Raw genomic sequence first — 27492 nt, 5'->3', positions numbered from 1 at the left:
CAACATAGAATAAAACAAAGGCAAAGCCAGTCCAGATAATGCATACACCAACTTCTGAACAGACAGCAGTCTCTTTCAACCTGTGACAACTACTGACACATACCAAAGCTATCACTGAGTCTCTGATCACGAACAATTATGCAGCCCATTGTAAAGTGATGCTCTGAGACAACAAATGACTTTGCTCTTTTAATTTACAGATATCAGGATTGCCATGATCCCCACGGCCCAAGAAAATTACAATTCATTACAGACCAGCAACTTCAATGTAATAGAATGGTTTCTCAATAGCATTCAGTCAAATGATGCTTTTGTCAACGGGGCACATACAGTCGATTTGTCCAAGGGCACTGATGCCTTTAGCTGCCATTCAAATCATGTCTGGCAAAACCTTTCAGCGTATCTAGAAAATTCAAGCATATAAAGCAATTGTCATTATTCATCTCTTGAATTTGTCAGGGTCACTGGCTTTGATTGAGAAACAAATAAGACTCCTGTAGCACGTCCATCAAAACCATCTTCAAAATGTCAGAAACATCATAAACAATGAATTCCTGGAAAGAGTCAATTTTTCCAGCATTCACTTGAAACATATGCTGCTCTGGAAATTGATTGTGCTTGGAGGATGTCAGAATACCAAAAGCAGTGGTTAATGGTGAGCCGTGCTTCAGTAAACAAGATTGAGATCCAGCTCATAAATGCTTCAAAAGAACAGCTGAAAAGGTAACTCAATCTGGCTGTCACTAACAGGCACAGGAGGCTACCAGGGATAACTAAGTGTGGAGCTGGATGAACACAGCAGGCCCAGCAGCATCTCAGGAGCACAAAAGCTGACGTTTCGGGCCTAGACCCTTCATCAGAGAGGGGGATGGGGAGAGGGAACTGAAATAAACAGGGAGAGAGGGGGAGGCGGACTGAAGATGGAGAGAAAACAAGATAGGTAGAGAGGAGAGTATAGGTGAGGAGGTAGGGAGGGGATAGGTCAGTCCAGGGAAGACGGACAGGTCAAGGAGGTGGGATGAGGTTAGTAGGTAGGAAATGGAGGTGCAGCTTGAGGTGGGAGGAAGGGATGGCTGAGAGGAAAAACAGGTTAGGGAGGCGGAGACAGGCTGGGCTGGTTTTGGGATGCAGTGGGGGGAGGGGACGAGCTGGGCTGGTTATGTGATGCAGTGGTGAAGGGGAGATTTTGAAGCTTGTGAAGTCCACATTGATACCATTGGGCTGCAGGGTTCCCAAGCGGAATATGAGTTGCTGTTCCTGCAACCTTTGGGTGGCATCATTGTGGCACTGCAGGAGGCCCATGATAGACATGTCGTCTGAGGAATGGGAGGGGGAGTTAAAATGGTTCGCGACTGGGGGGTGCAGTTGTTTGTTGTGACCAGAGCGGAGGTGTTCTGCAAAGCAGTCCCCAAGCCTCTGCTTGGTTTGCCCAATGTAGAGGAAGCCACACCGGGTACAATGGATACAATACACCACATTGGCAGATGTGCAGGTGAACATCGGCTTGACATGGAAGGTCATCTTGGGGCCTGGGATGGAGGTGAGGGAGGAGGTGTGGGGGCAAGTGTAGCACGTCCTGCGGTTGCAGGGGAAGGTGCCGGGTGTGGTGGGGTTGGAGGGCAGTGTGGAGCGGACAAGAGAGTTGCGGAGAGAGTGGTCTCTCCGGAAGGCAGACAAGGGTGGGGATGCAAAAATATCTTGGGTGGTGGGGTCCGCTTGTAGATGGCGGAGGTGTCAGAGGACGATGTGTTGTATCCGGAGGTTGGTGGGGTGGTGTGTGAGAACAAGGGGGGCTCCTCTGGGGGCGGTTGTGGCAAGGGCAGGGTGTGAGGGATGTGTTGCGGGAAATGCGGGAGACACGGTCAAGGGCGTTCTCGACCACTGCGGGGGGACTGTTGCGGTCCTTGAAGAACGTGGACATCTGGGATGTGCGGGAGCAGATGCGGTGGAGGTGGAGGAATTGGGAATAGGGGATGGAATTTTTGCAGGAGAGTGGGTGGGAGGAGGTGTATTCTAGGTAGCTGTGGGAGTCAGTGGGCTTGAAATGGACATCCTGGACCTCTCAGTCTCCATCTCAGGTAACCAGCTAGAAACTCATGTCCATTTCAAGCCCACTGACTCCAACAGCTACCTAGAATGCACCTCCTCCCACCCACTCTCCTGCAAAAATTCCATCCCCTATTCCCAATTCCTCCGCCTCTACCACATCTGCTCCCAGGATGAGGCATTCCACTCCCGCACATCGCAGATGTCCACGTTCTTCAAGGACAGCAACATTCCCCCCGCAGTGGTCGAGAACGCCCTTGACCCCGGCTCCCGCATTTCCTGCAACACATCCCTCACACCCCGCCCCCGCCACAACCACCCCAGAGGATCCCCCTCGTTCTCACACACCACACCACAAACCTCCGGATACAACACATCGTCCTCCGACACTGCCGCCATCTACAATCCCACCCCACCACCCAAGCTATTTTTCCATCCCTACCCTTGTCTGCCTTCTGGAGAGACCACTCTCTCTGTGACTCCCTTGTCCGCTCCACACTCCCCTCCAGCCCCACCACACCTGGCACCTACCCCTGCAACCGCAGGAAGTGCTACACTTGCCCCCAAACCTCCTCCCTCACCTCCATCCCAGGCCCCAAGAAGACCTTCCATGTCAAGCAGATGTTCACCTGCACATCTGCCAATGTGGTATATTGTATCCATTGTACCCGGTGTGGCTTCCTCTACATTGGGGAAACCAAGCGGAGGCTTGGGGACCACTTTGCAGAACACCTCCGCTTGGTTCGCAACAAACAACTGCACTCCCCAGTCGCGAACCATTTTAACTCCCCTCCCATTCCTCAGACGGCATGTCTATCACGGGCCTCCTGCAGTGCCACAATGATGCCACCCAAAGGTTGCAAGAACAGCAACTCATATTCCGCTTGGGAACCCTGCAGCCCAATGGTATCAATGTGGACTTCACAAGCTTCAAAATCTCCCCTCCACCACTGCATCACAAAACCAGCCCAGCCTGTCTCCGCTTCCCTAACCTGTTCTTCCTCTCACCCATCCCTTCTTCCCACCTCAAGCCGCACCGCCATTTCCTACCTACCACCTCATCCCGCCTCCTTGACCTGTCCGTCTTCCCTGGACTGACCTATCCCCTCCCTACCTCCTCACCTATACTCTCCTCTCTACCTATCTTTTTTTCTCTCCATCTTCGGTCCGCCTCCCCCTCTCTCCCTATTTATCCCAGTTCCCTCTCCCCATCCCCCCTCTGATGAAGGGTCTAGGCCCGAAACGTCAGCTTTTGTGCGCCTGAGATGCTGCTTGGCCTGCTGTGTTCATCCAGCTCCACACTTTGTTATCTTGGATTCTCCAGCATCTGCAGTTCCCATTATCACAGGCTACCAGGGATGGCTGGTTTAGAGCAACCAAAAAAAGCAGCCTACGAGTTTTGAACAAACTTATGCAAGGCTGCTAAGAAAAAAGGCACAGACAATGGAAGGATTCTGCCATCACGCAGCCTGCCTAAACAAGAGTCCCTCAGCCCCAACTGCTCAGAAACTTGCAGATCGAGATCAGCTTTCTCCGTCACTAATAACCACATCAAGTACCACAGTGACAAGGCCTCCCATGTTCTTTGCCTGCAAAGAGTCTGCACATGGAGGCATAAAATGACAAAGAAATATCAATACTCTCGGTGAATATTAAAAGTGTGGCAAAGGATGTGAATTTGTGCAAATAGGAGGTTAGTTAATTTCGAAAGTCTTAAAACAGAGACATCATCAATATGCAATTAAAGTGAAAGGTGAATGGAGCGTTGGCTTTTCTTGCAAAGGACTTTATTTTGAAACAAAACACCAAAAGAGCTGTGGATGCTGTAAATCAGGAAAAAAAACAAAGTTGCTGGAAAACTCAACAGGTCTGGCAGCATCTGTGTTCTGAGGAAGGGTCACCAGACCAAAAACGTTAACTGTTTTTCCCTTCACAGATGCGGCCAGACCTGCTGAGCTTTTCCAGTAATTTTGTTTATGTTCCTGATTTACAGAATCAGCAGTTCTTTTGGTTTTTATTTAGTATTTAACTCACTGCCACATCTCTTCTAGGCATGGTCACCTTGAAGAAGTCCTGCTCCTCTCTCCAACGAGATTTCCATTCCAATCTCTCTCCTTGCCAATTGACATTAATTTCATTGTCACTCCTGGTGTTTAACCAAGTATTTGCTAAAACACATTTCCACAGCCATATCACATTCCTCAGTGACTGCTTCCGGCACAGACTCACCCCAGATGGGTTCCAACTGAAGTTTCATCCCTCATGTTTTGAATCCTCCCAGGATCACAGACATCTCCGTGATGTTCAACGTCCCACAGAGAGCTGCTCATGCCACCTCCTGAGATTCAAGCTCAGTGCCATGTGGTGCCACATGCACACTCTCAGCCTTTCTCTCCAACTGCATCGTAACACACTGGCTCAGGGTTGCTCCACTCCACGGTTCCACTTCATCCTCTGGCTAATTTGTCATGCTAGCAAGAAACTTTTCCTTTCCTTTTGGGCAGCAAGGTCCACAAGATGCAACAACTCAAAGACACCCATGGCCCTCTGGATCCTTCCTCCCCTCCCCTTCCCTCTGACTCTTTCCCTCCCCCAATCCCACCGACTTTCAGGTATTCACCATCCCTCCTAACCTTCCACTCTCCAACGCTGAATGTCCTGTTCTCAGCAAAGGTCTCAGCTTTATTCCTCTGCAACCCCATCTTAACGAATTTCAGGCCCGATTTGACGCCAACTCTTCTTCTGCCGTCTTTGCCCCATGCTCATTTCTGTGGACAAGAGTCCTCTCCCCGTCCTACAGACCCTTTCGCCCAGTTCCAATACTCTCCTTCCGCCTGGGCCCCTCCCTCCAGCCTTTTACCTGCACTCGATCTGTTCATTGAGAACTGTCGGTGTGATATTGGTCACCTCAAATTCTCTACCACTCTCACCAAATCCAACCTATCTCCCTCCGAACTGACCGCATTCCACGCACTGAGATCTAACCCTAACTTTGTCATCAAGCCTGCCAATAAGGGTGGTGCTGTTGTAGTCTGGCGCACTGACCTCGACATTGCAGAGGCTGAGCGCCAGCTCTCAGATACCTCCTTCTACCTTCCCCTGGACCATGACCCCACCATGACATATCAGACCATTGTATCTACTATGGTGACTGATCTTATTTTTATTCGGTGATCTCCCCACCTCTGCTTCCAAGTAGATTGTCCTCCAGCCCCGCATGGCTTGTTTTTACTTCCTCCAGGTTCTGAGGAAGTGTCACTGGAGCCAAAACGTTAACTCTGTTCTCTCCTTCACACAATCTGCCAGACCTGCTGAGCTTTCCAACAACTTTGTTTTTGAAAGGGATTTATTTGCCTGACAAATTTATTACAATTCTTTGAGGAGGTAACAAGCATGGGGATAAAGGGGAAACAGTGCGTATGATGCAAGGATTTCCAGAAGGCTTTTGGTAAGGTAGACCATGAGACTACTTAATACGAAAACAGCCCATGCTGTTGGGGGCAGTATATTAGCATGGATTGGTATACATTAGCATTAGCTGACTGATAGAAGACAGAGTTTAGGAAAAGAGGTCAATTTCACAAATGGTGAATGCATCCCTTGGAATTTTTCTTACACATTGGACATACCTATTCTTTCTTTTTTGAAATATCCCCTTCACAATCTGCCACTTCGTTTCTATTGACCTATTATTTAATATAATCTGGCAATTCACTGAGCTAGCTCTTCTTTCACACCCTTACAATATACTTAAGTCATTTCTTAGCCAAAAAATTTTTTTGACGAAACTCTGTCTTGCGTTCAGCAGGACAATTCAAAGAATATCAATAAAAGGTGAAACCAACATTTAAACCATGCTGAGATAACAAGGTGCAGAGCTGGACGAACACAGCAGGCCAAGCAGCATCAGAGGAGCAGAAAAGCTGATGAAGGGTCTAAGCCTGAAATGTCAGGTTTCCTGCTCCTATGATGCAGCTTGGCCTGCTGTGTTCAACCAGTTCTACACCTTGTTATCGCAGATTCTCCAGCATCTGCAGTTCCTACTATCTCTTTAAACCATGCTGCTTTTTTTTTTAAGTGGACTCTGATTATCAGTGATGTTGCCATGCTAATAGCACCAATTAATGATGTTTGACAATTAACTAACTGTTTCTGTTTAAATTTTAAACCAGTTGAGGCATTTCCCTGAGAAATGAACCAGCAAATGACTAACAACTATTTGTTGATTTAAAGTAGGCACAGAACATGTACATGCTCTTCCCTGTCTGCAAAGAATAAATCCTTTTAATACATGTAAACTCCAACACACACCAAGTGCACCATGCTTAACATAGTACCAGGTTTCATGTCGCCACTGTCTGGTTGACACCAGATCATTCTGTTTTAACAAATGCTCCCAAAAACATTCCAGGAATTCCTCATCTAGGCCACATTTACCCATCTCATTTTTCCTAATCTATTTGCAAATTAAAATCTCCCATGATTATACCGTGCCTTTAAGATGAATTCCCAATATTTCTTCCCATAAATTCCACCCGAAAATGTGGTTACTGTTAGGCACCTGTACGCTACTTCCCCAAGTGACTTCTTGCCTTTATCCTTTCTATCTCTACCCAAACCATTTCTATCTCCAGGATTCTAAACTAAAGTCATCCATCACTTCTTTTTTAATGCTATAATTAACTAACAATTCCACAACACCAACATTTTCTAAGATAACAAAGTGTGGAGGTGGATGAACACAGCAGGCCAGCAGCATCTTAGGAGCACATGGGAGTCTGAGGAGTCCTCTCCCTCTCAGATGTCCTCATTCTTCGAGGACTGCAACAGTCCCCCCCGCAGTGGTCGAGAACACCCGCGAGCATGTCTCCCGCAACTCATCTCTCGCACCCTGTCCCTGCAATAACCAACAAAAGAGAATCCCCTTCATCCTCACATACCACCCCACCAACCTCTGGATCCAACACATCATTCTCAAACACTTTTGCCATATACAATCCGACCCCACCACCCAAGACATTTTTCCACCCCACCCTTGTCTGCTTTCCGGAGTGACCACTCTCTCCGTGACTCCCTTGTCCACTCCATACTCCCCTCCAACCCCACCACACCCGGCACCTTCCCCTGCAACCGCAGGAAGTGCTACACTTGCCCCCACACCTCCATCGCAGGCCCCAAGATGACCTTCCATGTCAAGCAGATGTTCACCTGCACCTCTGCCAATGTGGTATATTGTATCTGCTGTACACGGTGTGGCTTCCTCTACATTGGGGAAACCAAGCGGAGGCTTGGGGGCCGCTTTGCAGAACACCTACGCTCGGTTCGCAATAAACAATGCACTTCCCAGTCGCGAACCATTTTAACTCCCCCTCCCATTCCTTAGACGACATGTCCATCATGGGCCTCCTGCAGTGCCACAATGATGCCACCCGAAGGTTGCAGGAACAGCAACTCATATTCCGCTTGGGAAACCTGCAGCCCAGTGGTATCAATGTGGATTTCACCAGCTTCAAAATCTCCCCTCCCTCCACTGCATCCCAAAACCAGCCCAACTCGTCCCCGCCTCCCTAACTTGTTCTTCCTCTCACCTACCCACTTCTCCCATCTCAAGCCACACCCCCATTTCCTACCTACTAACCTCATCCTGCCCCCTTGACCTGTCCATCCTCCATGGACTGACCTATCCCCTCCCTACCTATCTTCTCCTCTATCCATCTTCGGTCCGCCTCCCCCTCTCTCCCTATTTATTCCAGAACCCTCTCCCCATTCCCCCTTTCCTGATGAAGGGTCTAGGCCCAAAACGTCAGCTGTTGTGCTCCTAAGATGCTGCTTGGCCTGCTGTGTTCATCCAGCTCTTCGTTATCTTAGATGGACCGAAGGGTCTGTCTTTGTTCCGTACATCACTATGACTGTAATGCTGAATGATCTTTCGCTGCCCCAACCTGGATGAACATTTTGTTTGGGATCCTAATATCCATTTCACCAGGCATTTAGCTCTGAGCTGCCCACTGTGTAGGCGGCTCCTGTCCTTTAGCATGTCAATTACAGCAGAAGGTACCGCAGAGAGGAATTCAGCAAAAGCAGCGACACTCAAAAGGAGGAGACGAGGCTGGGATTCCATTTCAGTACTTTAATTGGAATAACATTTTCCGGATATTCGCCACCTCACTTGAGCCTCAGTTTATAGTGTCTTGTAAGCGTGACGGCGCAGCACAGATGTTTCGAGAAGGAAATGTAAACAGATTTCATCAGCAGCAGTCTTCAGGTTAGCAAAATGCAGAGGGGTGCATGTCGTGGGAGGTGGGAGCCGTCAGAGTCTGACACTGTCATCAGGGAGCCCCGCAGGGAGGGCGGCTGGTGAAGCATTCCTGTTAGTTTAGCAAGTTCTCTGCAAACACATTGAAAAGCGATCACGAAGGAACTAATCCGACAAGCAAGCCCCGGACATCGGTGTGTGTGTGTGTTGGGGGCGGAGTCTCAAGGACAGACTGAAAGGAACAGCCATGATGAAAACTAATCCTTAAATAGTTCTGTGTTGAATTCTAGGCAGAACTTTTTCTCCATTTCTTTTACGGCTAAAAATAAACACACCGTCAAACCCAGAGAGAAAACAAAAACTTTGGTTCTTATTTCAAAGTTTCCAGACTTTTCAGTGAACTTGAACTTCCACACCCCGCAAGTGAAATTGCGAAGCTCAGGTGAAACTGACGCAGGTTCACCTGTGTCCTCCGATACAGCACTCCCTGTCCCTCTCCCTCACTCGCTCACATTACAGCATTGAAACTCTCAATAAGACTCACAGTCCGCCCCTTACCTTGCCCTTGAGGTCGAGCACGAAAACAGCCGAAGCTGACATGATTCTCCGAGCAGCTCAGGAACCAGCCAAGTCCCTGCTGCCCGCAGGGTGCTGCCTTTCGCCTCACCGAGGTTAGGCTTACTTGTTTCCGTATCCTCCGCGTCATGATCACCGATACAGACAGCTTTGTAACTCCAGGCAGCAGGAGCATGATCCAAGGGGCTGGGGTGTAAGGGGGAGAGCATCCGCCTGTATACAATTACAGCGCATAAACGTTCAAATACTGAACCACACAGCACAAGGGAACTCGAGATGTTGGGCTTGAAGAGCCATGATTATACAGTCAATGGCAATTCTGTGCACAGACTGACATACCAATGTTGCTGTGAATATCGATTGTCCTTCCTATCTGTTCCCACTCCTCCTGCCTGCCCTTTAATCCACCCCATTATTCTTCACCCTTCCTGGGAGCAGAAGTCTTAGGAGCAGCAATAGGCCATTCAGCCCATGGAGTCTGCTTCCCATTCATAAACTCTTAGAGTCATGCAGATGTGCAGAACAGAAGCAGACCCATCGTTCAAATATCCTAAACTGATCTAGTTCCATTTGCCAGCATTTGGCCAATACCCCTCTAAACATTTCTTACCCATCCAGATGCCTTTTAAATGTTGTAACTGTACCTGCCTCCACCACTTGTTCTGGCAGCTCATATCATACACACAGTACCTTCTGTGTGGAAAAAGTTGTTCCTTAAGTCACTTTTAAATGTTTCCTCCCTCACCTTAAACCTATGCCCTCTAGTTTTGGACTCCCCTACCCTGGGAACCAAAGACTTTGGCTATTCATCCTATCCTCATGCTTTTATAAATCTCTGTAAGGTCACACCTTAGCATCTAATGCTTCAGGAAGATAGCCCCAGCCTATTCAGCCTCTCCCTGCAGCTCAAACCCTCCAACCCGGGCAACATCCTCGTAAATCTTTTCTGAACCCTTTCAAGTTTAGCAACATGTTTCCTATAACAGGGAGATCAGAAATGAATGCAGTATTCCAAAAGTGGCTTAATCAATATCCTCCGTGGTGCTGGCTCAAAGGGCCGAATGGCCTTCTCCAGCACCTATTGTCTATTGTCTATTGTCGCCCAGCTCTTATAGTCAATGCACTAACCAATAAAGGCAAGCATACCAAACACCTCCTTCACTATCCTATCAACCTGCGACTCCACTTTCAAAGAACTATGAACCTGTACCCCGAGGCCTCTCTGTTTGGCAACCTTCTCCATGACCTTACAATTAAGCGTATAAGTCCTGCCCTGATTTGCCTTTCCAAAATGCGACCCTTCACACTTATCTAAATTAAACCCCATCTGTCACTTCTTACTAACCATACCTCCTATATTCATACCCAAATCTTTATATAAATGACAAAAAGCATTATTACACTCCACTTTCCTGTCTCTTCTCTGTAACCCTTAATTGCTTTACTGATTTAAAAATCTATTTCATAATTGAATATACCTAATGACACATCAGTCTCCGGTAAAGAGTTCCACAGGTACATGACCTTCAGAAATAAGAAGTTTCTCCTCATCTCTGTCCTGATTGGGTGACCTTACTCTGAGATTAGATCCTCATTCCTTGACTTTCCCTCAAGGAGAAAGACTTCCTTTTCCTGTTTGCTCTTTCTCTCTGCCTGACCTCCTTTCACACCCTCCTCCTCCATTTCCCACTCCACCCAGGGTGGGCAACACTCCTGCATTTTAAGGGATTGTTCTTTTGTCAAGGACAAACAGTGCCCTGTTCCTTGACGAATGCCTTTTGAACCATATTTCCAACATGTGACAGTCTCTGTTGAGTGATGTGAGATGACTGCAAGTGAATCAGCCAACTGAGAAATGTGTGAGAAGGCTGTGATCAAGATAGCTCATATATTTTGGTTGCTTTAAACTCTCTGTTGAAATGGTTACCAGTACCACCTCCACTCCAGCCTATCAAATTCCACAGTTGAAATGCCCATTATTTTGTTTTGTAGCAGCTGGTTACTCTGAATCCATTCCTCCCTGCTCCCAAACCATCTCAAATCTTCACCATGCTTCCTCTTTGCTCCTTCTACCCTTTCCACTCTGCTCCTCATCCTTGTCCCTTCCCAATACTCATTTCCCGGTCTACCCTGCCCGACCTGCCTATACCTCTCCGATCCTTGTACCCCTGCCTCTCTAATCCTCATACTCCTTACTCACTATACTTGCTTTTCATCACTCTATCCTCTCCTCACCCCCCCCCGCCTTCCTTCTCTATCCCCTTCTCCTTCCCTCTGGTGCTCCTCTCCACTTCTTGTTGCAGCTCCTCATGGACTTTATCATCAATCACCCTTACATCTTCCTTCACTTTGCCTCCTGCCATCTCTCATTGTCCCTTTGCATTTACCTCATTCTTCACCCTTGCCCCTTCTCCCCTCCCCTTTTCATTCATCTCCCCATATTTTCCCTATCAACTTGCCTCTTTTCATTCTGCCTGCTTCCTTCCACTTTGCGAAAGCTATTCTTTCAGATGAAAGGCTAAACCTGTTCCTGTAAATGTTAACAATTCTGTGTTTGAAGAAAAAAGGAACTTTTTCCTTGAGTTGTTACAACATTTCTCCCTTGAGCAATGTCATGAAAATGAGATGAACTCATTGCTGTTTATGAGATGCTGCTGGGACAGGGCGATTGCATTTTCAAGAAAACCAACTGTGAAGTGCTTTGGTGTGACAAGATATTAAATAAGAGGACAAATTATTAGTTTTATTTACTGAACATTACGTGCTGCAGTGAATATACTCAGCACGTTGCAGTATTTTCCATAATGTCAAAATCAGCAATAACTAATCACAGAATATTATTAGAGTGCATTACAATTATAGATTATTACATAGTAATCACTTGTGTAAAATATACTTATTTACATTTCTTGAATAAGATCATATTAATAGAGCTTTAATTTCCCATTTTGGCTCAGTCTCCCAATATAACATCCAACCTCTGTTATAATGTGCCACCTTACAGATTTCACATCTTACATGGTTGAGATAGTACACTGATATGTCTTCTGCAGTGAGACACTACTTTACTCAGATCTAAATTTTGTATCAAACCGCTACAGTGATACATTAAAAATGCACAGGGTTTACAGTTGTGAAAAGTAAGTCTTTTCCAATATCAGTATAATTTCACACTTCAATGCAGTTGGGAATATCTCATCCATGTGAAGCATGGAGTGTTAATTGCCCTCCAACCCCAACACTCCCGGCACCTTCCCCTGCAACCGCAGCAAATGCTACACTTGCCCCCACACCTCCTCCCTCACCCCTATCCCAGGCCCCAAGATGACTTTCCACATTAAGCACAGGTTCACCTGCACATCTGCCAACGTGGTATACTGCATCCACTGTACCCGGTGTGGCTTCCTCTACATTGGGGAAACCAAACAGAGGCTTGGGGACCGCTTTGCAGAACACCTCCGCTCGGTTCGCAATAAACAACTGCATCTCCCAGTCGCAAACCATTTCCACTCCCCCTTCCATTCTTTAGATGACATGTCCGTCATGGGCCTCCTGCAGTGCCACAATGATGCCACCCGAAGGTTGTAGGAACAGCAACTCATATTCCGCTTGGGAACCCTGCAGCCCAATGGTATCAATATGGACTTCACCAGCTTCAAAATCTCCCCTTCCCCCACCGCATCCCAAAACCAGCCCAGTTCGTCCCCTCCCCCGACTGCACCACACAACCAGCCCAGCTCTTCCCCTCCCCCCACTGCATCCCAAAACCAGTCCAACCTGTCTCTGCCTCCCTAACCTGTTCTTCCTCTCACCCATTCCTTCCTCCCACCTCAAGCCGCACCTCCATCTCCTACCTACTAACCTCGTCCCACCTCCTTGACCTGTCCGTCTTCCCTGGACTGACCTATCCCCTCCCTACCTCCCCACCTATACTCTCCTCTCCACCTATCTTCTTTTCTCTCCATCTTCAGTCCACCTCCTGCTCTCTCCCTATTTATTCCAGAACCCTCACCCCATCCCCCTCTCTGATGAAGGGTCTAGGCCCGAAAGGTCAGCTTTTGTGCTCCTGAGATGCTGCTGGGCCTGCTGTGTTCATCCAGCCTCACATTTCATTATCTTGGATTCTCCAGCATCTGCAGTTCCCATTATCACTAATTCCATCATTGTCTGCTTAGTATCAAGGCCATGAACAGAATTCCTGATTGATTTTATCTTCTGATGGCTGAAATTACTCCATAAAATTGAGTTATCAACAGAAACATGACATGTCATTGGCCTATCTGTAGAAATGCCTATTTTGTACTTCTTTTTTGTAAAGACAAAGTTGCCATAGTCCTGCTCTCTCATTAGAAAGTGATAACTGATGGTGATTTAATATGAGGTCCACCACACCATAGGCAAGAGGAGTTCTTCATAGTAATCTTAGCTGATGTGGGGATGGAATCCATGCTGTTGACATTGCTTTACATCACAAAGTAGCTGTCTAGCTAACTGAAATAACTGATCCCAATCATTGATCCAATTTCCACTCAGACCTTGCTTTCTTTGGTCACACTTTTTTTTAATAAGCTCCCAGAAAAAGCTACTCATCTTTCAAATGGGCACATTATAGCTTTCGAGTTTCAAACAGGATTGAGCAATTCCAGATCATTGGCACCAATCCTATTTTTAGCTTCTTTATGTTTTTTGTTTCTTCACTTGCTCCATTATCATTGCTTTTTCCTTTGCATTGTCATTTTTTTTTGCAGTTTAATCTCTCCCACATTTCACCCTCTGCCAGAGCTTTGCTCTTGTTCTTTCCTCCTCCATCTCCTTTTCCTGCCTTGTGTACAACTTGTTACATGTATAACTCTTTCTAGTTCAAATGTAAGGTCATTGACCTGAAAGCTTCAGCTTTGTGTCTCTCCCCACAGAGGCTGCATCACTAGCTGCACATTCCCAGCATTTTTCTGTTTACATTTCGGACTTCCAGCATAATCCAGCTCCAGAGAGTGGGAAACAGCAGAAATCAAAGCGAAGCTGCAGACTTATGAACTCTGACTGATTGCCTCAGCTGTAACCATATTTTGATATTGATGCTACATTAGTAGCAAAATATATGTGCTTTTGCATGAGATTAACCTCCAAGATTGCAATCAGAATCAACAAAACACCCTGAGATAACAAGGTGTAGAGCTGGATGAACACAGCAGGCCAGGCAGCATCAGAGGAGCAGGAAAACTGATGTTTCAGGCCTAGACCCTTCTTCAGAATTTTTTTTTCTTTTATTTTGCCTGTTTATGGAGCTTGTAGTGAAGATGATCTATTTTACTATCTTGGTTGAATTTAGACCCCTTTGGACTTATAATAGTTAATTTTAGCATCTAAACTTTTGCAATGCTCAATTTCCCATAGAAGTGACATGAAGTATACAACTAAGCGACATTTTGCTATTCAAAAGTTTGAAGTACCAGTGGGCTGGTTTATGTTGCATTATATCATAGCCTTCTTGGATCATTACTTAATCTCCAGTCCAGCCTGTTCTGTCAGACTTCTGTAAACCACCAATGGTAACATTGTACCAAAGCAGAAAAATGTGCTCTAAAGTAAGGTTCCACTTCAGCTATTACATTGTTGACTTAATTCCAACAGAATGGCTGAACTGATAGCCCACTGGGCTTAGGATTTCTACAACTACCAATATTACAAATCCGATGTAATTCCACAGAAAGTCTTTCTGAAAGTTTATTAATAAGGCATTAAGAAGTTTTAACAAACCATGGAAAGTTTGCCTTTCATTTTAATGCCAGGTATTGGGAAGTGGAAAAATAATTCAGTTGCTAATTTTTTTTAAAAATCATGCTTGTTCCAAACAATATATCTTCACTAGTCACTTTTGTAATTATTGGCATGGATGTTTCATCCACTGCTGGGAACTTTTCAAATTTCAATGGTCTAAAAAACATTTTTTTTTCCTAAATACTATGTATTAACTCAGAATTAACTCAAAGCACCGCACCACCTTTTCTCAAATTCTGGCCCTTTACAAATCTCCTGTACTTTCAAGATTCATGTCCCAATCTATGTTACCCTGTAACCATACCGCTGTAATGGCTAGGATAATAAAATGTGAGGCTGGATGAACACAGCAGGCCAAGCAGCATCTCAGGAGCACAAAAGCTGACGTTTCGGGCCTAGACCCTTCATCAGAGAGCTGTAATGGCTATCAGATCATAGTTCTTTATTTCTATTTGTGCAATCAGTTCATTTGTTCTGAATGCTAAGTAGATTCGGATATAATGTGATGATACCCTGGTTTAAAAGGTGTCCAGTGTTTATTTTGAAGACAGGTTTTAAGACCCAAGTTAGAAACTTGTCTTTTGAAAGCCAATAAAGTAAAAATATTGTGAGGTTTTGGGGTTTTTTTAAAAGATGTAACAGTAGAAACAACATGACTGGGTGGAGTCAGGCTCTAACAGGACCAGGGATTTTTTAGTTTAGCTTTCAGTAGTTTTGAAGCTGCCTCACATCTCTCCTTATTACAACAAAATGCAAGAGTTCGCTCTCTCAGCCAGAATTTTCTTTTGATGTTTCTCTTCCTGAACTGGAGAAACAGTGTATGTGAGACAATCTATTTTACTGAATTTGCCTTTGCCAAGGGTGCGTTTATGAGATGTTACTATATTGGAACAGTTGCTGTTTAGTAGTTAAATAATCTATTGTTCTTTTAAATTTTCCTATTGCGTTAAAGTTATACTAATTCTTCTTTCTTGTGTTGTATTTTAACCGTAGGATGAGAATAAAGCATATTTTCGTTAAGCTGAAGAGTGTAATCAATTGAGTTACATCCAGAACACAGCACCTTACCTTTACCTTTAAATAAGATAAAAGTTAGTGCCCAGGCTATCTCCTTGATATATTTGAATAAAAGGGCCATTTGTTTAATCCCTTATTATTTCTGTAACCTTTAGCCTTATCTAATGATTTACTCTGAAGTGTGAACTGTCAATCCCTCCTATCAAGAAGAATCAAGGGTTATGAGAAAAAAGCAGGAAAGCAAGATTGATCAGGTTATCTGATCAACCATGATCTTGTTAAATAGCACAGCAAATTCAATAGGCTGAATGACCTACTTCTGCACCTTTGTTTATGCCTTGATGGGTTTATCCCAACACTCCAGTTCCAATATTCCCTCTTTCTAGTGCCTGCCAAACCAGTTTTTGAGCCCCACATGCATTTCTCTAATTCTAGTTACCTTATGTCAATTTGCATATGGCCCAGGTAACAATCCAGTGTTTATTACCATTGAGGTTCTGCTTTTAATTTGGTGCCTAGCTCCTCGTACTGAGTGCATCTCTCCTCGTCCTACTTACGTTGTTGGCACTTCCATAGACAATGATGACTGGATCCTCCCTACCCCACTGCAAGTTCCTCTCAGACCTGAGCAGTTATCCTAAACCATGGCATTGAACGGGCAGCAGACCATCTGGTTTCCTGCTAGTTTCTGCAGAGAACAGTGTCAACCATCCCTCGCTATACTCTCCCCACCTAATGTCACATTCCTTTTTTGCTCCCTCCCTTTAAATGGCTTCTTTTACCTTGGTCAGTTTGTTCATCACCCTGCAGCCCTCTCTCTCATCCAAACAAACTGAAGGAACCTTAAACCTGATGGACAATTGCAAATACCAAACTCTCACTCTCTGGGTTTCTTTATGTGCCTTACTTGCTGTCACACTCTACTGTCATTGACTATTGACCATATCAACTAAGGGGTGTGACTGGATCTTCATTATTTTGCTTTTGATAAATATTGTTGAGCCTACATCTCTATTTCAAATTTAGTTTCCTGGTGATGTCTGGCATACTGACATTCCATGTTATACTGTAAATACTGACACAAAGTAATGACTCAATATGGCTGCCATTTCCTCATTTTCACTGACAATCACTGTGGTGAGTTTGCGATGGCCCTTATTGCTCTTGATCACGTTTTTCTTAATATGCTGGTGAATTTTTATGTCAGTACTGATACTGTTGATGTACACCCTGAGGAATGTGATTATTTGTCACCTGCTGTGTGATTTTACCATGCTCACATTTTGAGCGGCCATAATTATCAAAAAGTGAAAAGAAGTGTTATCTGTTGGTAAGCTAAGACAAATTCTGGAAAAGTTCAGCTATTTATCTTTTCAACCATATCTTGTTTCCCATTTAAGCATTTTACAAGCCATTTGATTTCCATTATGGGGGTGTATCTGCTTTCCCACAGTCAGGAAACCCTGTAATTTGATATGAGTGCTGCTGTTCTAAACTGTATCAACCTCACACTCAAATATTTCCATTATTGTACCTCTGATTATCCATAAACATTTTCTTCCAATTGAACTATACTAACTCCTCTCTCATTCTACATTAGTTTTCTCAACTCCCATCAACTTCTGACCCTGTAGGTTCCTTGCCTGCATTGATGTTACACGGAATTTATTTGCAGAAACATTCACTGTGCTAATGTTTATGCCTGAATATGAGCTTCCTCCCTTTGTGTTTCATTTAACTCTATCATCACTGCTTTCTGTCTCATGTGCTTTCCAATTTACTTTTAAACCCATCTATTTATGCAGCTCAACTACTCCTTGGATTTCCATATTTGTCTCACTTGCAGTCACACTCCACTGTCCCTGATCATAGAACCAAATCAAATGAAGGGTGTAACTGCTTCCTGGTACAAAACAAACAAACAATTTTCCCTCATTCTGAAATCTCACAGGTCCCACATGCTTAACGTTCTGTTGTGAAATTCTGTGGATCCCCAACCCTCACTCCCACCTTCCTTCCCCGCTTTATGTTTTATTCCTTCATGGGAGGTGGGCAGCACTGGCCAGGCCAGCATTTATCGCTTGATCCTAATAACCTTTGGAAAGGTGATGGTGAACTGCCTGCTTGAGCTGCTACAGCCCTTGTGGTGTAGGTATATCCACAGTCTTGTTGTACAGGGCGTTCCAGGCCTTTGACACAATGGTGAAGGAATGATGATAAAGTTCCACATTATGATGGTGTAGTTTGGAGTGGAATTTGCAGGTAGGGATGTTTCCTTTCATCTGCTATCTTTGTCCTTTTAGGTGATGGGGTCAAGTATTTGGAAGGTGCTTCCAAATATAAATGAAAACAAAGCAAAACACTATTGAATGAATGATTATTTTCTCAAAAATAAAAAAACAAAATCTTGGAAAAAAAATGAGCAAATTTGTACAATATTCAACTGATGTGAAAATTCCAGGAAACCTGTTCAGGTTGGTCAGGGAACCCAGTTGAAAACATTGCTTTCAGGAACGATGTTGCTCCTGAATTCCTTGTACATTTATTGTGTTTTTTTTTCACATGTAAGATGTTTATTTAGCTTCTACCACAAATAGAAACTTCTTCTTAATCTGAATTTTTCCATTCTTCCTGTTGCTAACCAGTTCAGAATCATTAATTGGGACTGTGTCCAAAGTTGCATCTTTCTTTGTATACTTAATTGTATGGTGTTCCAGAAAACCAGTCTTGAATATGTTCTTAATTTTGCCTGAATTTTACCTACAAAATATTTTCCCCTCTGAAAGCTGGCACCTCTTCTATCGCTCTCCATATATTTTCTATCTCTTTTGTTGAGTTCCCTGTTCAGCCATGGGCTTCAGACAAGTTTCAGTTAAAGCAACAACATTTTACTTTTTACAGCTACAACAAAAACACTCCTTGGAGTTAAACAATTTAACACAGAGGCTTAGGTAGGAAATTCCTCAGCCAACCTCCAACTGAATGATGAAAGAAAGGGTAACCTTCAGACAATGTCATCCAGCCACAGCATGGGATAAGGAGGGGAGCAGGAAGAGATTGCTGTGGAGTTTGAGATGTAATAGTTTAGTGATAGGAAGGCCATAACATCATAAGATACAGGAGGAGAACTGGGTCATTGAGCCCATCAAGCCCACTCCTCCATTCAATCTCCTAATGTTCCTCAACCCCCTTCTCCTGCCTTCTCCCTGTAACCCTTGACACCCCTATTAGTCAAGAACCTATCTAACAGGTAGCAAGAAATGCAGATGCTGGAGTCAGAGTCAATACAGCGTGGAGCTTGAGGAACACAGCAGGTCAGGCAGCATCAGAGGAGCAGGAAAGTTGATGTTTCAGGTTGAACCTAACTACCTATCTTAATGATACTCAGTGACTTGAACTCTGCATCAGTGAGTTGCACAAATTAACCACCTTCTGGCTGAAGAAACTCCTCCACATCTTAATTCTAACAGTTCATGCCTTCACTCCGAGGCTGCGCCCCTGGGTCCTAGCCTCTCCTGCTAGTGGAAACATTTTCTCCATGTCCACTCTATCCAGGCTTCTCACTGTAAGCAAGATAAGGAAGATAAGCAATTTCTGGAGAAACCTTAGCTATAATTAGAATAGGTATATTACTACTTTTTTTCCTTTTCCTTAGTTTCTTCTCTCATATCTCACACTTTAGCCTATATACATTTTGGTCTTTCGTTCCCTTTACTACAGATACCCTTCACTCTCTCAATTCTACATTGCTGTACTTGCACATTTTCCCTCGAAGATAAATCTCACTATTTTACCTTATTCTCAGCAATGCAGTCATCCCATCATGCAGTTCTTGCTCCCCTCATTGTACAAGGATTTCACCATGAGCAGCAAGTATTATAGGGCTCAATTTGAGCAAGTATTTTTGAATTCCTGTGTTACGTGGAAGAGTTTGGTTCTATGACAAATTATCTGGAAAGAGGGGAATGTACAGATATTGCATCAGGTTTAGACAGGTGGAAAAATTTCAAGTAAAAGTTATTTTGATTATGAGAATTTGAACTTGACCTTTCCAATATTATGATGTTGATGAACCAGCATTTTCTATTTTCTTCCAAATCCAACATTTCCCTTTTCTTTTCTTATGAACAGTGGAGAGAAAATTTCCAATGTCATTGAGCAAAAACCTTTGGCTATCATATGCAATGAAGAGAGAGAAGAGACCTAGGCATCTCCTTAGAAATAAGTTGACCTTTTTTAAAAAAACAATACATACCCTGAATTAAAGTAGTTTGAAAGAGTTTGTGGTGGCACCCTGTTGAACGTTTCTGTTAAATTGAAACATGTATCTCTGGCTCATCCTCAGCTTTCACTTCTGTTTGAATGTAATTGTCCTCAATGTATCCATCATCTTCATCTAGACCATGAGGTGGATACATCGTTCTATCTCTGATGTTCTCCAACTCACTCGTGCGTGGCAAGTTCACATTAAATGTGTCATGGTCTTGGCTGATGGCGTCTTGCTCTGGTAACAGCTGGTGACTGTAGCTGGTGAGGTATTTGTGAAAGAGTTTAAATTTCGCACCAATTGCAATCAAGGCTGAGAAGGCAATAGCAATGACCAAAACTCCGATAAGATAGTACCATTCCTTGCCGCCTTCAGCTTGTGGTGCATCTGAAGCTGGAAGTTTCAATAAAGTAGTGTTAATAAAATATTAAACAACATATACATCAATCCATGTTTGTGTGCGATTTTGGAGAAACACTTGTCTTAATTTGGCATGAAAGCTATACAGAATAACAGCGCGGTACAATGCCACTGACAATGGGAGTGAAAATCTGCATGTGAGGTATCTGAACCTGAAACGCGAATACGACATTTGTCAACAAATAAGAAAAAGTTATGTATAGACGGGAATACTGCCTCTCTCTACTAAAACAGGGAACAAATTTTAATCACAAGTTACAATAAAAACATCATGGCAAATTTATTGACTATCTTTCAGTTAGTCCGGTCTCAATGCCAATTGGGTCTCACTGGCTGACCAGCACTTATTGACCATCCCTAATTGCGCTTGATAAGGTTGTGGTGAGCTGCCTTCTTGAAACGCTGTAGTCTATCTGCTGTGGTTTGACCCACAATGCCCCTGTGGAGACAATTCTACGATATTAACCCAGCAACAACGAAGGAACGGCGATATATTTTCAAGTCAGGATGAGAGAGACTTGGAGGGGGACTTGAAGGTGGTGGTGTTCTCACGTATCTGCTGCCCTTGTCCTTCTAGATGGAAGTGGTCATGGGTTTGGAAGGTCCTGTCGAGGGGTCTTTTCATTAATTTCTGCACTGCATTTTGTAGATAGTACACACTGCTGCATCAAAGCATTGATGTTGGAGGGAGTGGATGTTTGTGGATGTGGAGCCAGTCAAGTGGGCTGCCATTTTCCTGGATGGCATCAAGCTTCTTGAGTGTTGTGGGAGCTGCACTCATCCAGGCAAGTGGGGAGTATTCTATCATACTCCTGACTTGTGCCTTGTAGATGGTGGATAGGCTTTGACAAGTCAGGAAGTACATTACCTGGTGCAGTATTCCTAGCCTCTGACCTGCTCTGGTGCTCACTCTGTTTATGTAGTAATTCCAGTTGACAATGGTAACCCCTAGGATGTTGATATTGAGGGATTCAGTGATGGTAATATCACTGAATGTCAAGGGGCGGTGGTTAGATTGTCTTTTATTGGAAATGGTCACGGCCTGGCATTTGTGTGGCACAAGTGTTGCTTGTCAATTGTCAGTCCAAGCCTGGATATAGTCTATATTTGGTTGCATTTGGACATGGACTGCTTCACTATCTGAGGAGTCATGAATGATTACAGAATGTTCAGCATCATCAGTGAACTTCCCTTCTGACCTTATGATTGGGAAAGGTCAATGATGAAGCAGCTGAGATGGTTGGGCTATGGACATTACCCTGAGAAATTCCTGCGGAGATGTCCTGGAGTGGAGATGATTGACCTTCAACAACCACAGCCATCTTGCTATCTGACAGGTATGAATCCAATCAGTAGAGAGTTTGCCCCTGATACTCATTGATTCCAGTTTTGCTGCAGTTTCTTGATGCAACACACAATCAAATGCAGCTTTGATGTCAAGGGCTATCACTGTCACCTCACCTCTGGAATTCAATTCTTTTGCTCATGTTTGAACCAAGAATGTAACGTGATCAAGAGCTCATTAGCCCTGGTGGAACCCAAACTGGGCGATACTGAGCAGGTTACTGCTGAGCAGGTGCTACTTGATAGCACTATTGATGACACCTTCCATCACTTTACTGATGATCAAGAGTCAACTGATGGGGCTTTTAATGGCCAGTTTGGGCTTGTGTACAGGGCATACCTGGGCAATTTTCCACATTGTCAGGCAGATGTCAGTGTTGTAACTATACTGCGAAAGCTAGGTTAGGGGAGCAGCAAGTTCTGGAGCACCAGTCTTCAGGACTATTGCCGGAATGTTGTCAGGGCCCATGGCCTTTGCAGAGCGTTGATCTGATCAGCCGGCTGTGGGATCACTTAGCCCTGTCTATCACCTGCTGCATTTGCTTTTTGGTGTGCAATTTGTCCTGTTTGGTAGCTTCACCAGGTTGACACCTCATCTTCAGGTATGCCTGGTGCTCCTCCTGTATTCTCCATTGAACCAGGTTTGACCCCCAGCTTGATGGTAATGGCTGAGTGGGGGACATGCCAGGCCATGAGGTTACAGATTGTGCACTAGAGTATAATTCTACTGCTGTTGATGGCCCACAGTGCCTTATGGGATGCCCAATCTTGAGATGTTAGATCTGTGCGAAGTCTGTCCCATTTAGCACAGTGATCATGCCTTACAACACAATTATTCTAAGAGTGAAGGTGGGACTTCGTCGCCATAAGGACTGTGCAGTGGCCAGTCTTACCGATTCTGTCATAGACAGATGCAACTGCATCTCGTGGACTGGTAAGGATGAAGTGAAGTTTTTTTTCTCTCTTGTTGGTTCCTTCTCAACCTGCTGCAGCCCTAGTTTAGCAGCTCTGTCCTCTAGGACCTGACCAGCTCAATCATTAGTACTGCTGCTCAGCCACTCTTGGTGGTACACATTGAAATTCCCCACCCAGAGAACATTTTGTGCCCTTGCCATCCTCAGTGTTTCCTCCGAGCATTGTTCAACATGAATATCGATCCATCAGCTCAGGAAGACAGTACGTGGTAATCAGCAGTAAGTTTCCTTGCCCATGTTTAACCTGAAGCCATGAGACTTCATGGGTTCTGGAGTCAATATCGAGGACTCCTAGAGCAACACCATCCCAACTGTATACCACTGCGCCACTACCTCTGCTGGGCATGTTCTGCCGTTGAGATAGGACTTATCCAGGAATGGTGATGGTGGTATCCGGGACATAGTCATACTCATGGAATCATAGTTTACAGAAAATGTCAGGTTGTTGTTTGACTAGTCTGTGAGACAGCTCTCATAATTTTGGCACTAGCCACCGGATGTTAGTACAGAGGACTTTGGAATGGTTTGACAGTGTGGTATTTGTTGTCTTTCAAGGTAATACAAAGTTTATTTTATTCAACCAGCAATGTGGACTTAAATATTGGGCCTAGCCAATAGCTTCATAGGAGACTTTGTTCTGATTATAGAAAATGCTTACTTTCCTGCAAATACAGATTTTAAAGAATCACTGGGAAAAAGCCTGAGCTATTACTGAGATCACTAACTCAGCCTCAAAATTGCATCGAGGTCAATAGGGGATTCTATAAAGAAAAGCACAGGCAAAATATTGATTTCAATAAATAGTTGAATTAACAAATAAATAAGACAGATTTCTGTGGACTGTAATGTGCTGGCAGCAAGTGCAGAGGTGTTTTGGCAAGGAAAGCACACAGCAAGTAACAGCAGCCAAATGATGTTACTTCACTGGTTGAGAAATAATATATCAGATTACAGTTTAAGTCGTATAAGTCATGGGTGAGGCCGCACTTGGAGTATTGTGTACAGTATTGGTCACCTTGTTATAGGAAAGACATAGTTAAACTGGGAAGTGTGCAAAGAAGATTTACAAGGACGTTGCCAGGACTAGAAGCACTGAGCTATAGGGGGAGGTTGGCCAGGATAGGACTTTATTCCTTGGAATTTAGGAGAATGAGCGGTGGCCTTATTGAGGCATATAAAATCATGAGGGACATACATAGAATAAATGGAAATAGTCTTTTTTCTGGGGATGGGGAATTGAAAACATAGGTTTAAGATAACAAAGTGTGGAGCTGGATGAACACAGCAGGCCAGATAGCATCTTAGGAGCACAAAAGCTGACGTTTCGGGCCTAGACCCTCCATCAGAAAAGGTTTGAGGTGAGAGGGAAAAGATTTAAGAAGGGCCTGAGGGGCAACTTCTTAAGTGATGCATATATGGAATGGGCTGCCAAAGAAAGTGGTTGATGCAGGTACAATAGCAACATTTTTTTTTAAAATTGGATAGGTACATGAATGGGAAGGGTTAAGAAAGAAATGAACCTAATGCTGCCAATTGGAACTAGCTGAGTGGGCACCATGGATAAAATGGACCAGATAGGGCTGAAGGGTCTTTTTCCATGCTGTACTACTCTGTTAGGAGGGTAGTTAGCAAAAATATTGGACCTTCCTTAATGACATAGAATGTGCAGTGCAGCAGCAGGTAGTTGTGTAATGTATTCTTATTAGTCTTAGTCTGCCTATACAGTATTTCAACCTTGTATTTTCACCCTCGACAATCTGATCCATATAGATTGTTCAGTAAAATGTGGAGTACATCATGACATAAGACATTTTATAATACTACTCAATAACATTAAAAGAGTTATCTCAAATTCCCCAGCCTAGTCCATCATCTTGTATATAAGACCAGGAATCATAAGTACAGCGTGGAGAATGACTAAGGATCTGCGGCTATTGTCCTAGACCCAAATTCCAAAATAAAAAGTGGATGTTGGGGCTTCCAAAGCAGTGGAGTCTCTAGACAAGATTTTGGTGTGACGAGCTCTGAAGCAGCAATAGCTACCATGAAACTCAGACTGATCCCTGACAGCTGAGTGGCCTTTTTAAAATATTCACATTTTTATCTGCTGGAGGGTATGGCCTAATTGACTGCTCACTGTCTGAGGATCTGAAACATTAGCTCTGATTTCTCTGCACAGGTGCTGCCAGACGTGCTGAGATTTTCCACCAATTTCTGCTTTTGTTTCTGATTTCCAGCATCTGCAGTTCTTTCAGTTTTTATTTTGCTCATTGACTCATACTGTTTTAGAGGCTGTGTGAAAAGCTAGGCGTTCGTTCTGCCCATCTTATCCTCAACTGTCCCAGAAGGGAAATTGGAGGAGATGAGATGAGAAAAATGAGCGTTAGTGAAGGAGTGAGGAGATACATGGTATCAGTGAAGGGAGGGAAAGTTGAGAATGTTGCTGAAGAGAAAGGGTAATGAGGTGGGATGTGGAGGACACATTCAGCTCCCTTCACCTCTACTACTGCAACTGAAACACTTCCTGCGCTCTGCTCCATGCTTGTAGGTTCCCCCTCCCCCACTCCCCCACTCCCCCATTCGCCTCTCTCTCCTTACTCAATACTATCTGGGCCCCCGCTCATGTTCAGATGGGGGGTGTCACACAAAGTCTGATGCTTGAAAGTAGTTTCACTGATTATTCATTATGGAAGCACTGGTGTTGGTAATAGCGATCAGCAGGTCCAGCTTAAAATTGAGCATAGGGAAACAGCAATGTAATATGCTCAAAGTCACAATCAGCATGCACACTGTAGGAGGCAGTGTGAGTAGGGTGGGGGTGTGCGGAAATCCAAAGAAAATAGAATTTTACATCAGACAAGATGACATCATTGCAGCCTGTCACTGAAAATTCAATCTGTTTTGTCCTATCCTTCAAATATTCATTCACTTGCCGTCCAAAATCATTATTGATTCAGCCTCCATCACTACTTCTGGACATCAATATCTTATTAACTCCTGCATGAAGATATGTCCTTAAGTCCTCCGTTCATTCTTTCATTAAAGATTTTAAATTTATTGTGTTATAGATGCGGTTTATTAGATTGTTATGTTCAGGATTTTAACTTTAAGTAAAAGTGAAAGTCAATGGGTCATGTGACTTGTTCTGAAGTCTGCATGACAACAAGTCCAGCTGATGTGGCAAATAAAAATTTAGGGCAGTCTCTCTGCTTTTTTTTAAGTGAAAGAAAAATGTTAAAGGCCTTCACAATTGGATACAGTGGCAACAGGATCTCTATTTACAGTGACCAAAAAATACCTAGAGGTGATGAGAATGCCAGGTTGTAAATGGTTAAAATTTTAGTTATCCACCACTTCCAAGACAGAAAGCATTGGGCTTCTCAAAAATGGAGATTTAGAATTTCTACTTAAATGCAAGGCTGATGTGTTTAATGTTTCCATGGAGGTGAGCTTCAAGAGGAGATGGTTTACTCTGGTATCCCTGAAAATTCAGACGTCGACAGTCTGCCAAAGTCTGGGAGACAGGAAGCAGTAGATACCAAAGATCTATATCAACCCCCAAAATGCGAGTGCGAGCTCATGCTTGGAGAGAAAAGACTAAATCAGAAGGATTTGAAAGAAGAACGGAAGATTCAACTAGTTTGTACTGGAAGGCGTATTGCTAGGAAAACCCGTACCATGAAGTTCCAGTGTTAATGGTCATCAGGTTAAGAAAGAACAAAAAATGGCGACATATCCTTTAGGGTGACAAATCACTTTGGATTGGTTCCAAGAGAAATAAATCTGTACTTAAAAGGACAGAGAAAGTATTGTCGTGAAATTGGCTTTTTGATGATGCTCACGTAGAAAAGTCAAAGTTGCCTACCGTAATAATGTTTGTTCAGAAGTAAGTTTATTCTATTTGTTACAGCAAAAGTCTTAAAACAACAAATCTTGCTGTGCCAACTTTTCAATCATTAACCGGCAGTTCAAATTTATTTTAAAAATTTACCACTGCCTACGGGAATTAATGACAATGGTCACTGTTTATCAAATCGATAACCTGCAGGCATGAGTTTTCTCCATTTACCTTTCCACTCTTCACAGTTTTGAATGTCTCTTTATCTTGTGTTTGTGCTTTTAAAAAAAAGTTGCAATTTGTCTCCTTTATGCTCTCAGGTGTCTTCAATATTGTGTTGTTTGGCTTCACAACTTGCTGAAAATTGTGCATTCAAAACTGGAAACAACTTTTGCGCTCATGTTTTGTCTATGATTTGCACAGATACAGCTTTGCTTTGGTAGATGTTACAAGGGTGGAAATGATTCAGTGATCTTAAAGAGCTACATTAGTGAGTGGTCTTTCACTTCCTCCCTCACTTCTGAAACTATGGGTTTAGTTGTAAATGTGAAGTGCCAACCGAAAGATTGCTGAAGGTATTATCAAAGAGGTTAGTGATTGCAATCTTTCATCAGATAAAATTGACACACCACAGGGTTGCAAGCACTTTCCACTGCAGTCATACTGATTACTCAATGTATCTCATATTATTTGAAATTAACAGGCCAGAACCTGTTTAAAAACCTTAAGCACCTGGGGCTTATTTTTACATTCCGCCCTTGAACGCAAACTGGCGTAATGAACACTCGCTTATTATAGATTTGGTTTAGATCCATTGAAGGTGACACTAGCTGTTGCTCATAGCTGCAGAAAGATGCATTTCCCCTAGTGGTGAAATAAATGCATGACACTGTAGTCCCTCTGGTGGCAAAATATACCAAACATGAGAGAGTATAACATTTTTGAGACCTGCGTGAGTTTGTATGTCTGGACCTCT

The 27492-nt window shown here is 43.8% G+C and overlaps 2 protein-coding genes across 3 annotated transcripts in view; both read right to left on the bottom strand.

Moving 5' to 3' along the window:
* The window catches only part of LOC125456573 (AP-1 complex subunit mu-1-like), a 52054-nt gene extending 43066 nt beyond the window's left edge, over window positions 1-8988 (bottom strand). For both annotated transcript variants that reach the window (XM_048539816.2, XM_048539817.2), the window contains exon 1: window positions 8861-8988. In XM_048539816.2, coding sequence (XP_048395773.1) covers window positions 8861-8902 — 42 coding nt within the window. In that variant the 5' untranslated portion in view covers window positions 8903-8988. The remainder of the gene's footprint in view (window positions 1-8860) is intronic.
* A 2674-nt stretch (window positions 8989-11662) lies between these two features.
* LOC125456258 (leucine-rich repeat-containing protein 19-like) overlaps window positions 11663-27492 on the bottom strand; it is a 45078-nt gene continuing 29248 nt past the window's right edge. Inside the window, exon 5 of the mRNA XM_048539242.2 lies at window positions 11663-20333. Coding sequence (XP_048395199.1) covers window positions 19984-20333 — 350 coding nt within the window. The 3' untranslated portion in view covers window positions 11663-19983. The remainder of the gene's footprint in view (window positions 20334-27492) is intronic.

The sequence above is a fragment of the Stegostoma tigrinum genome, chromosome 8, assembly GCF_030684315.1.
Source record: "Stegostoma tigrinum isolate sSteTig4 chromosome 8, sSteTig4.hap1, whole genome shotgun sequence".
NCBI classification, from domain to species: Eukaryota; Metazoa; Chordata; class Chondrichthyes; order Orectolobiformes; family Stegostomatidae; genus Stegostoma; species Stegostoma tigrinum.
The sequence above is the reverse complement of the archived record's forward strand: the minus strand, read 5'-3'. Positions and strand labels throughout refer to the sequence as shown.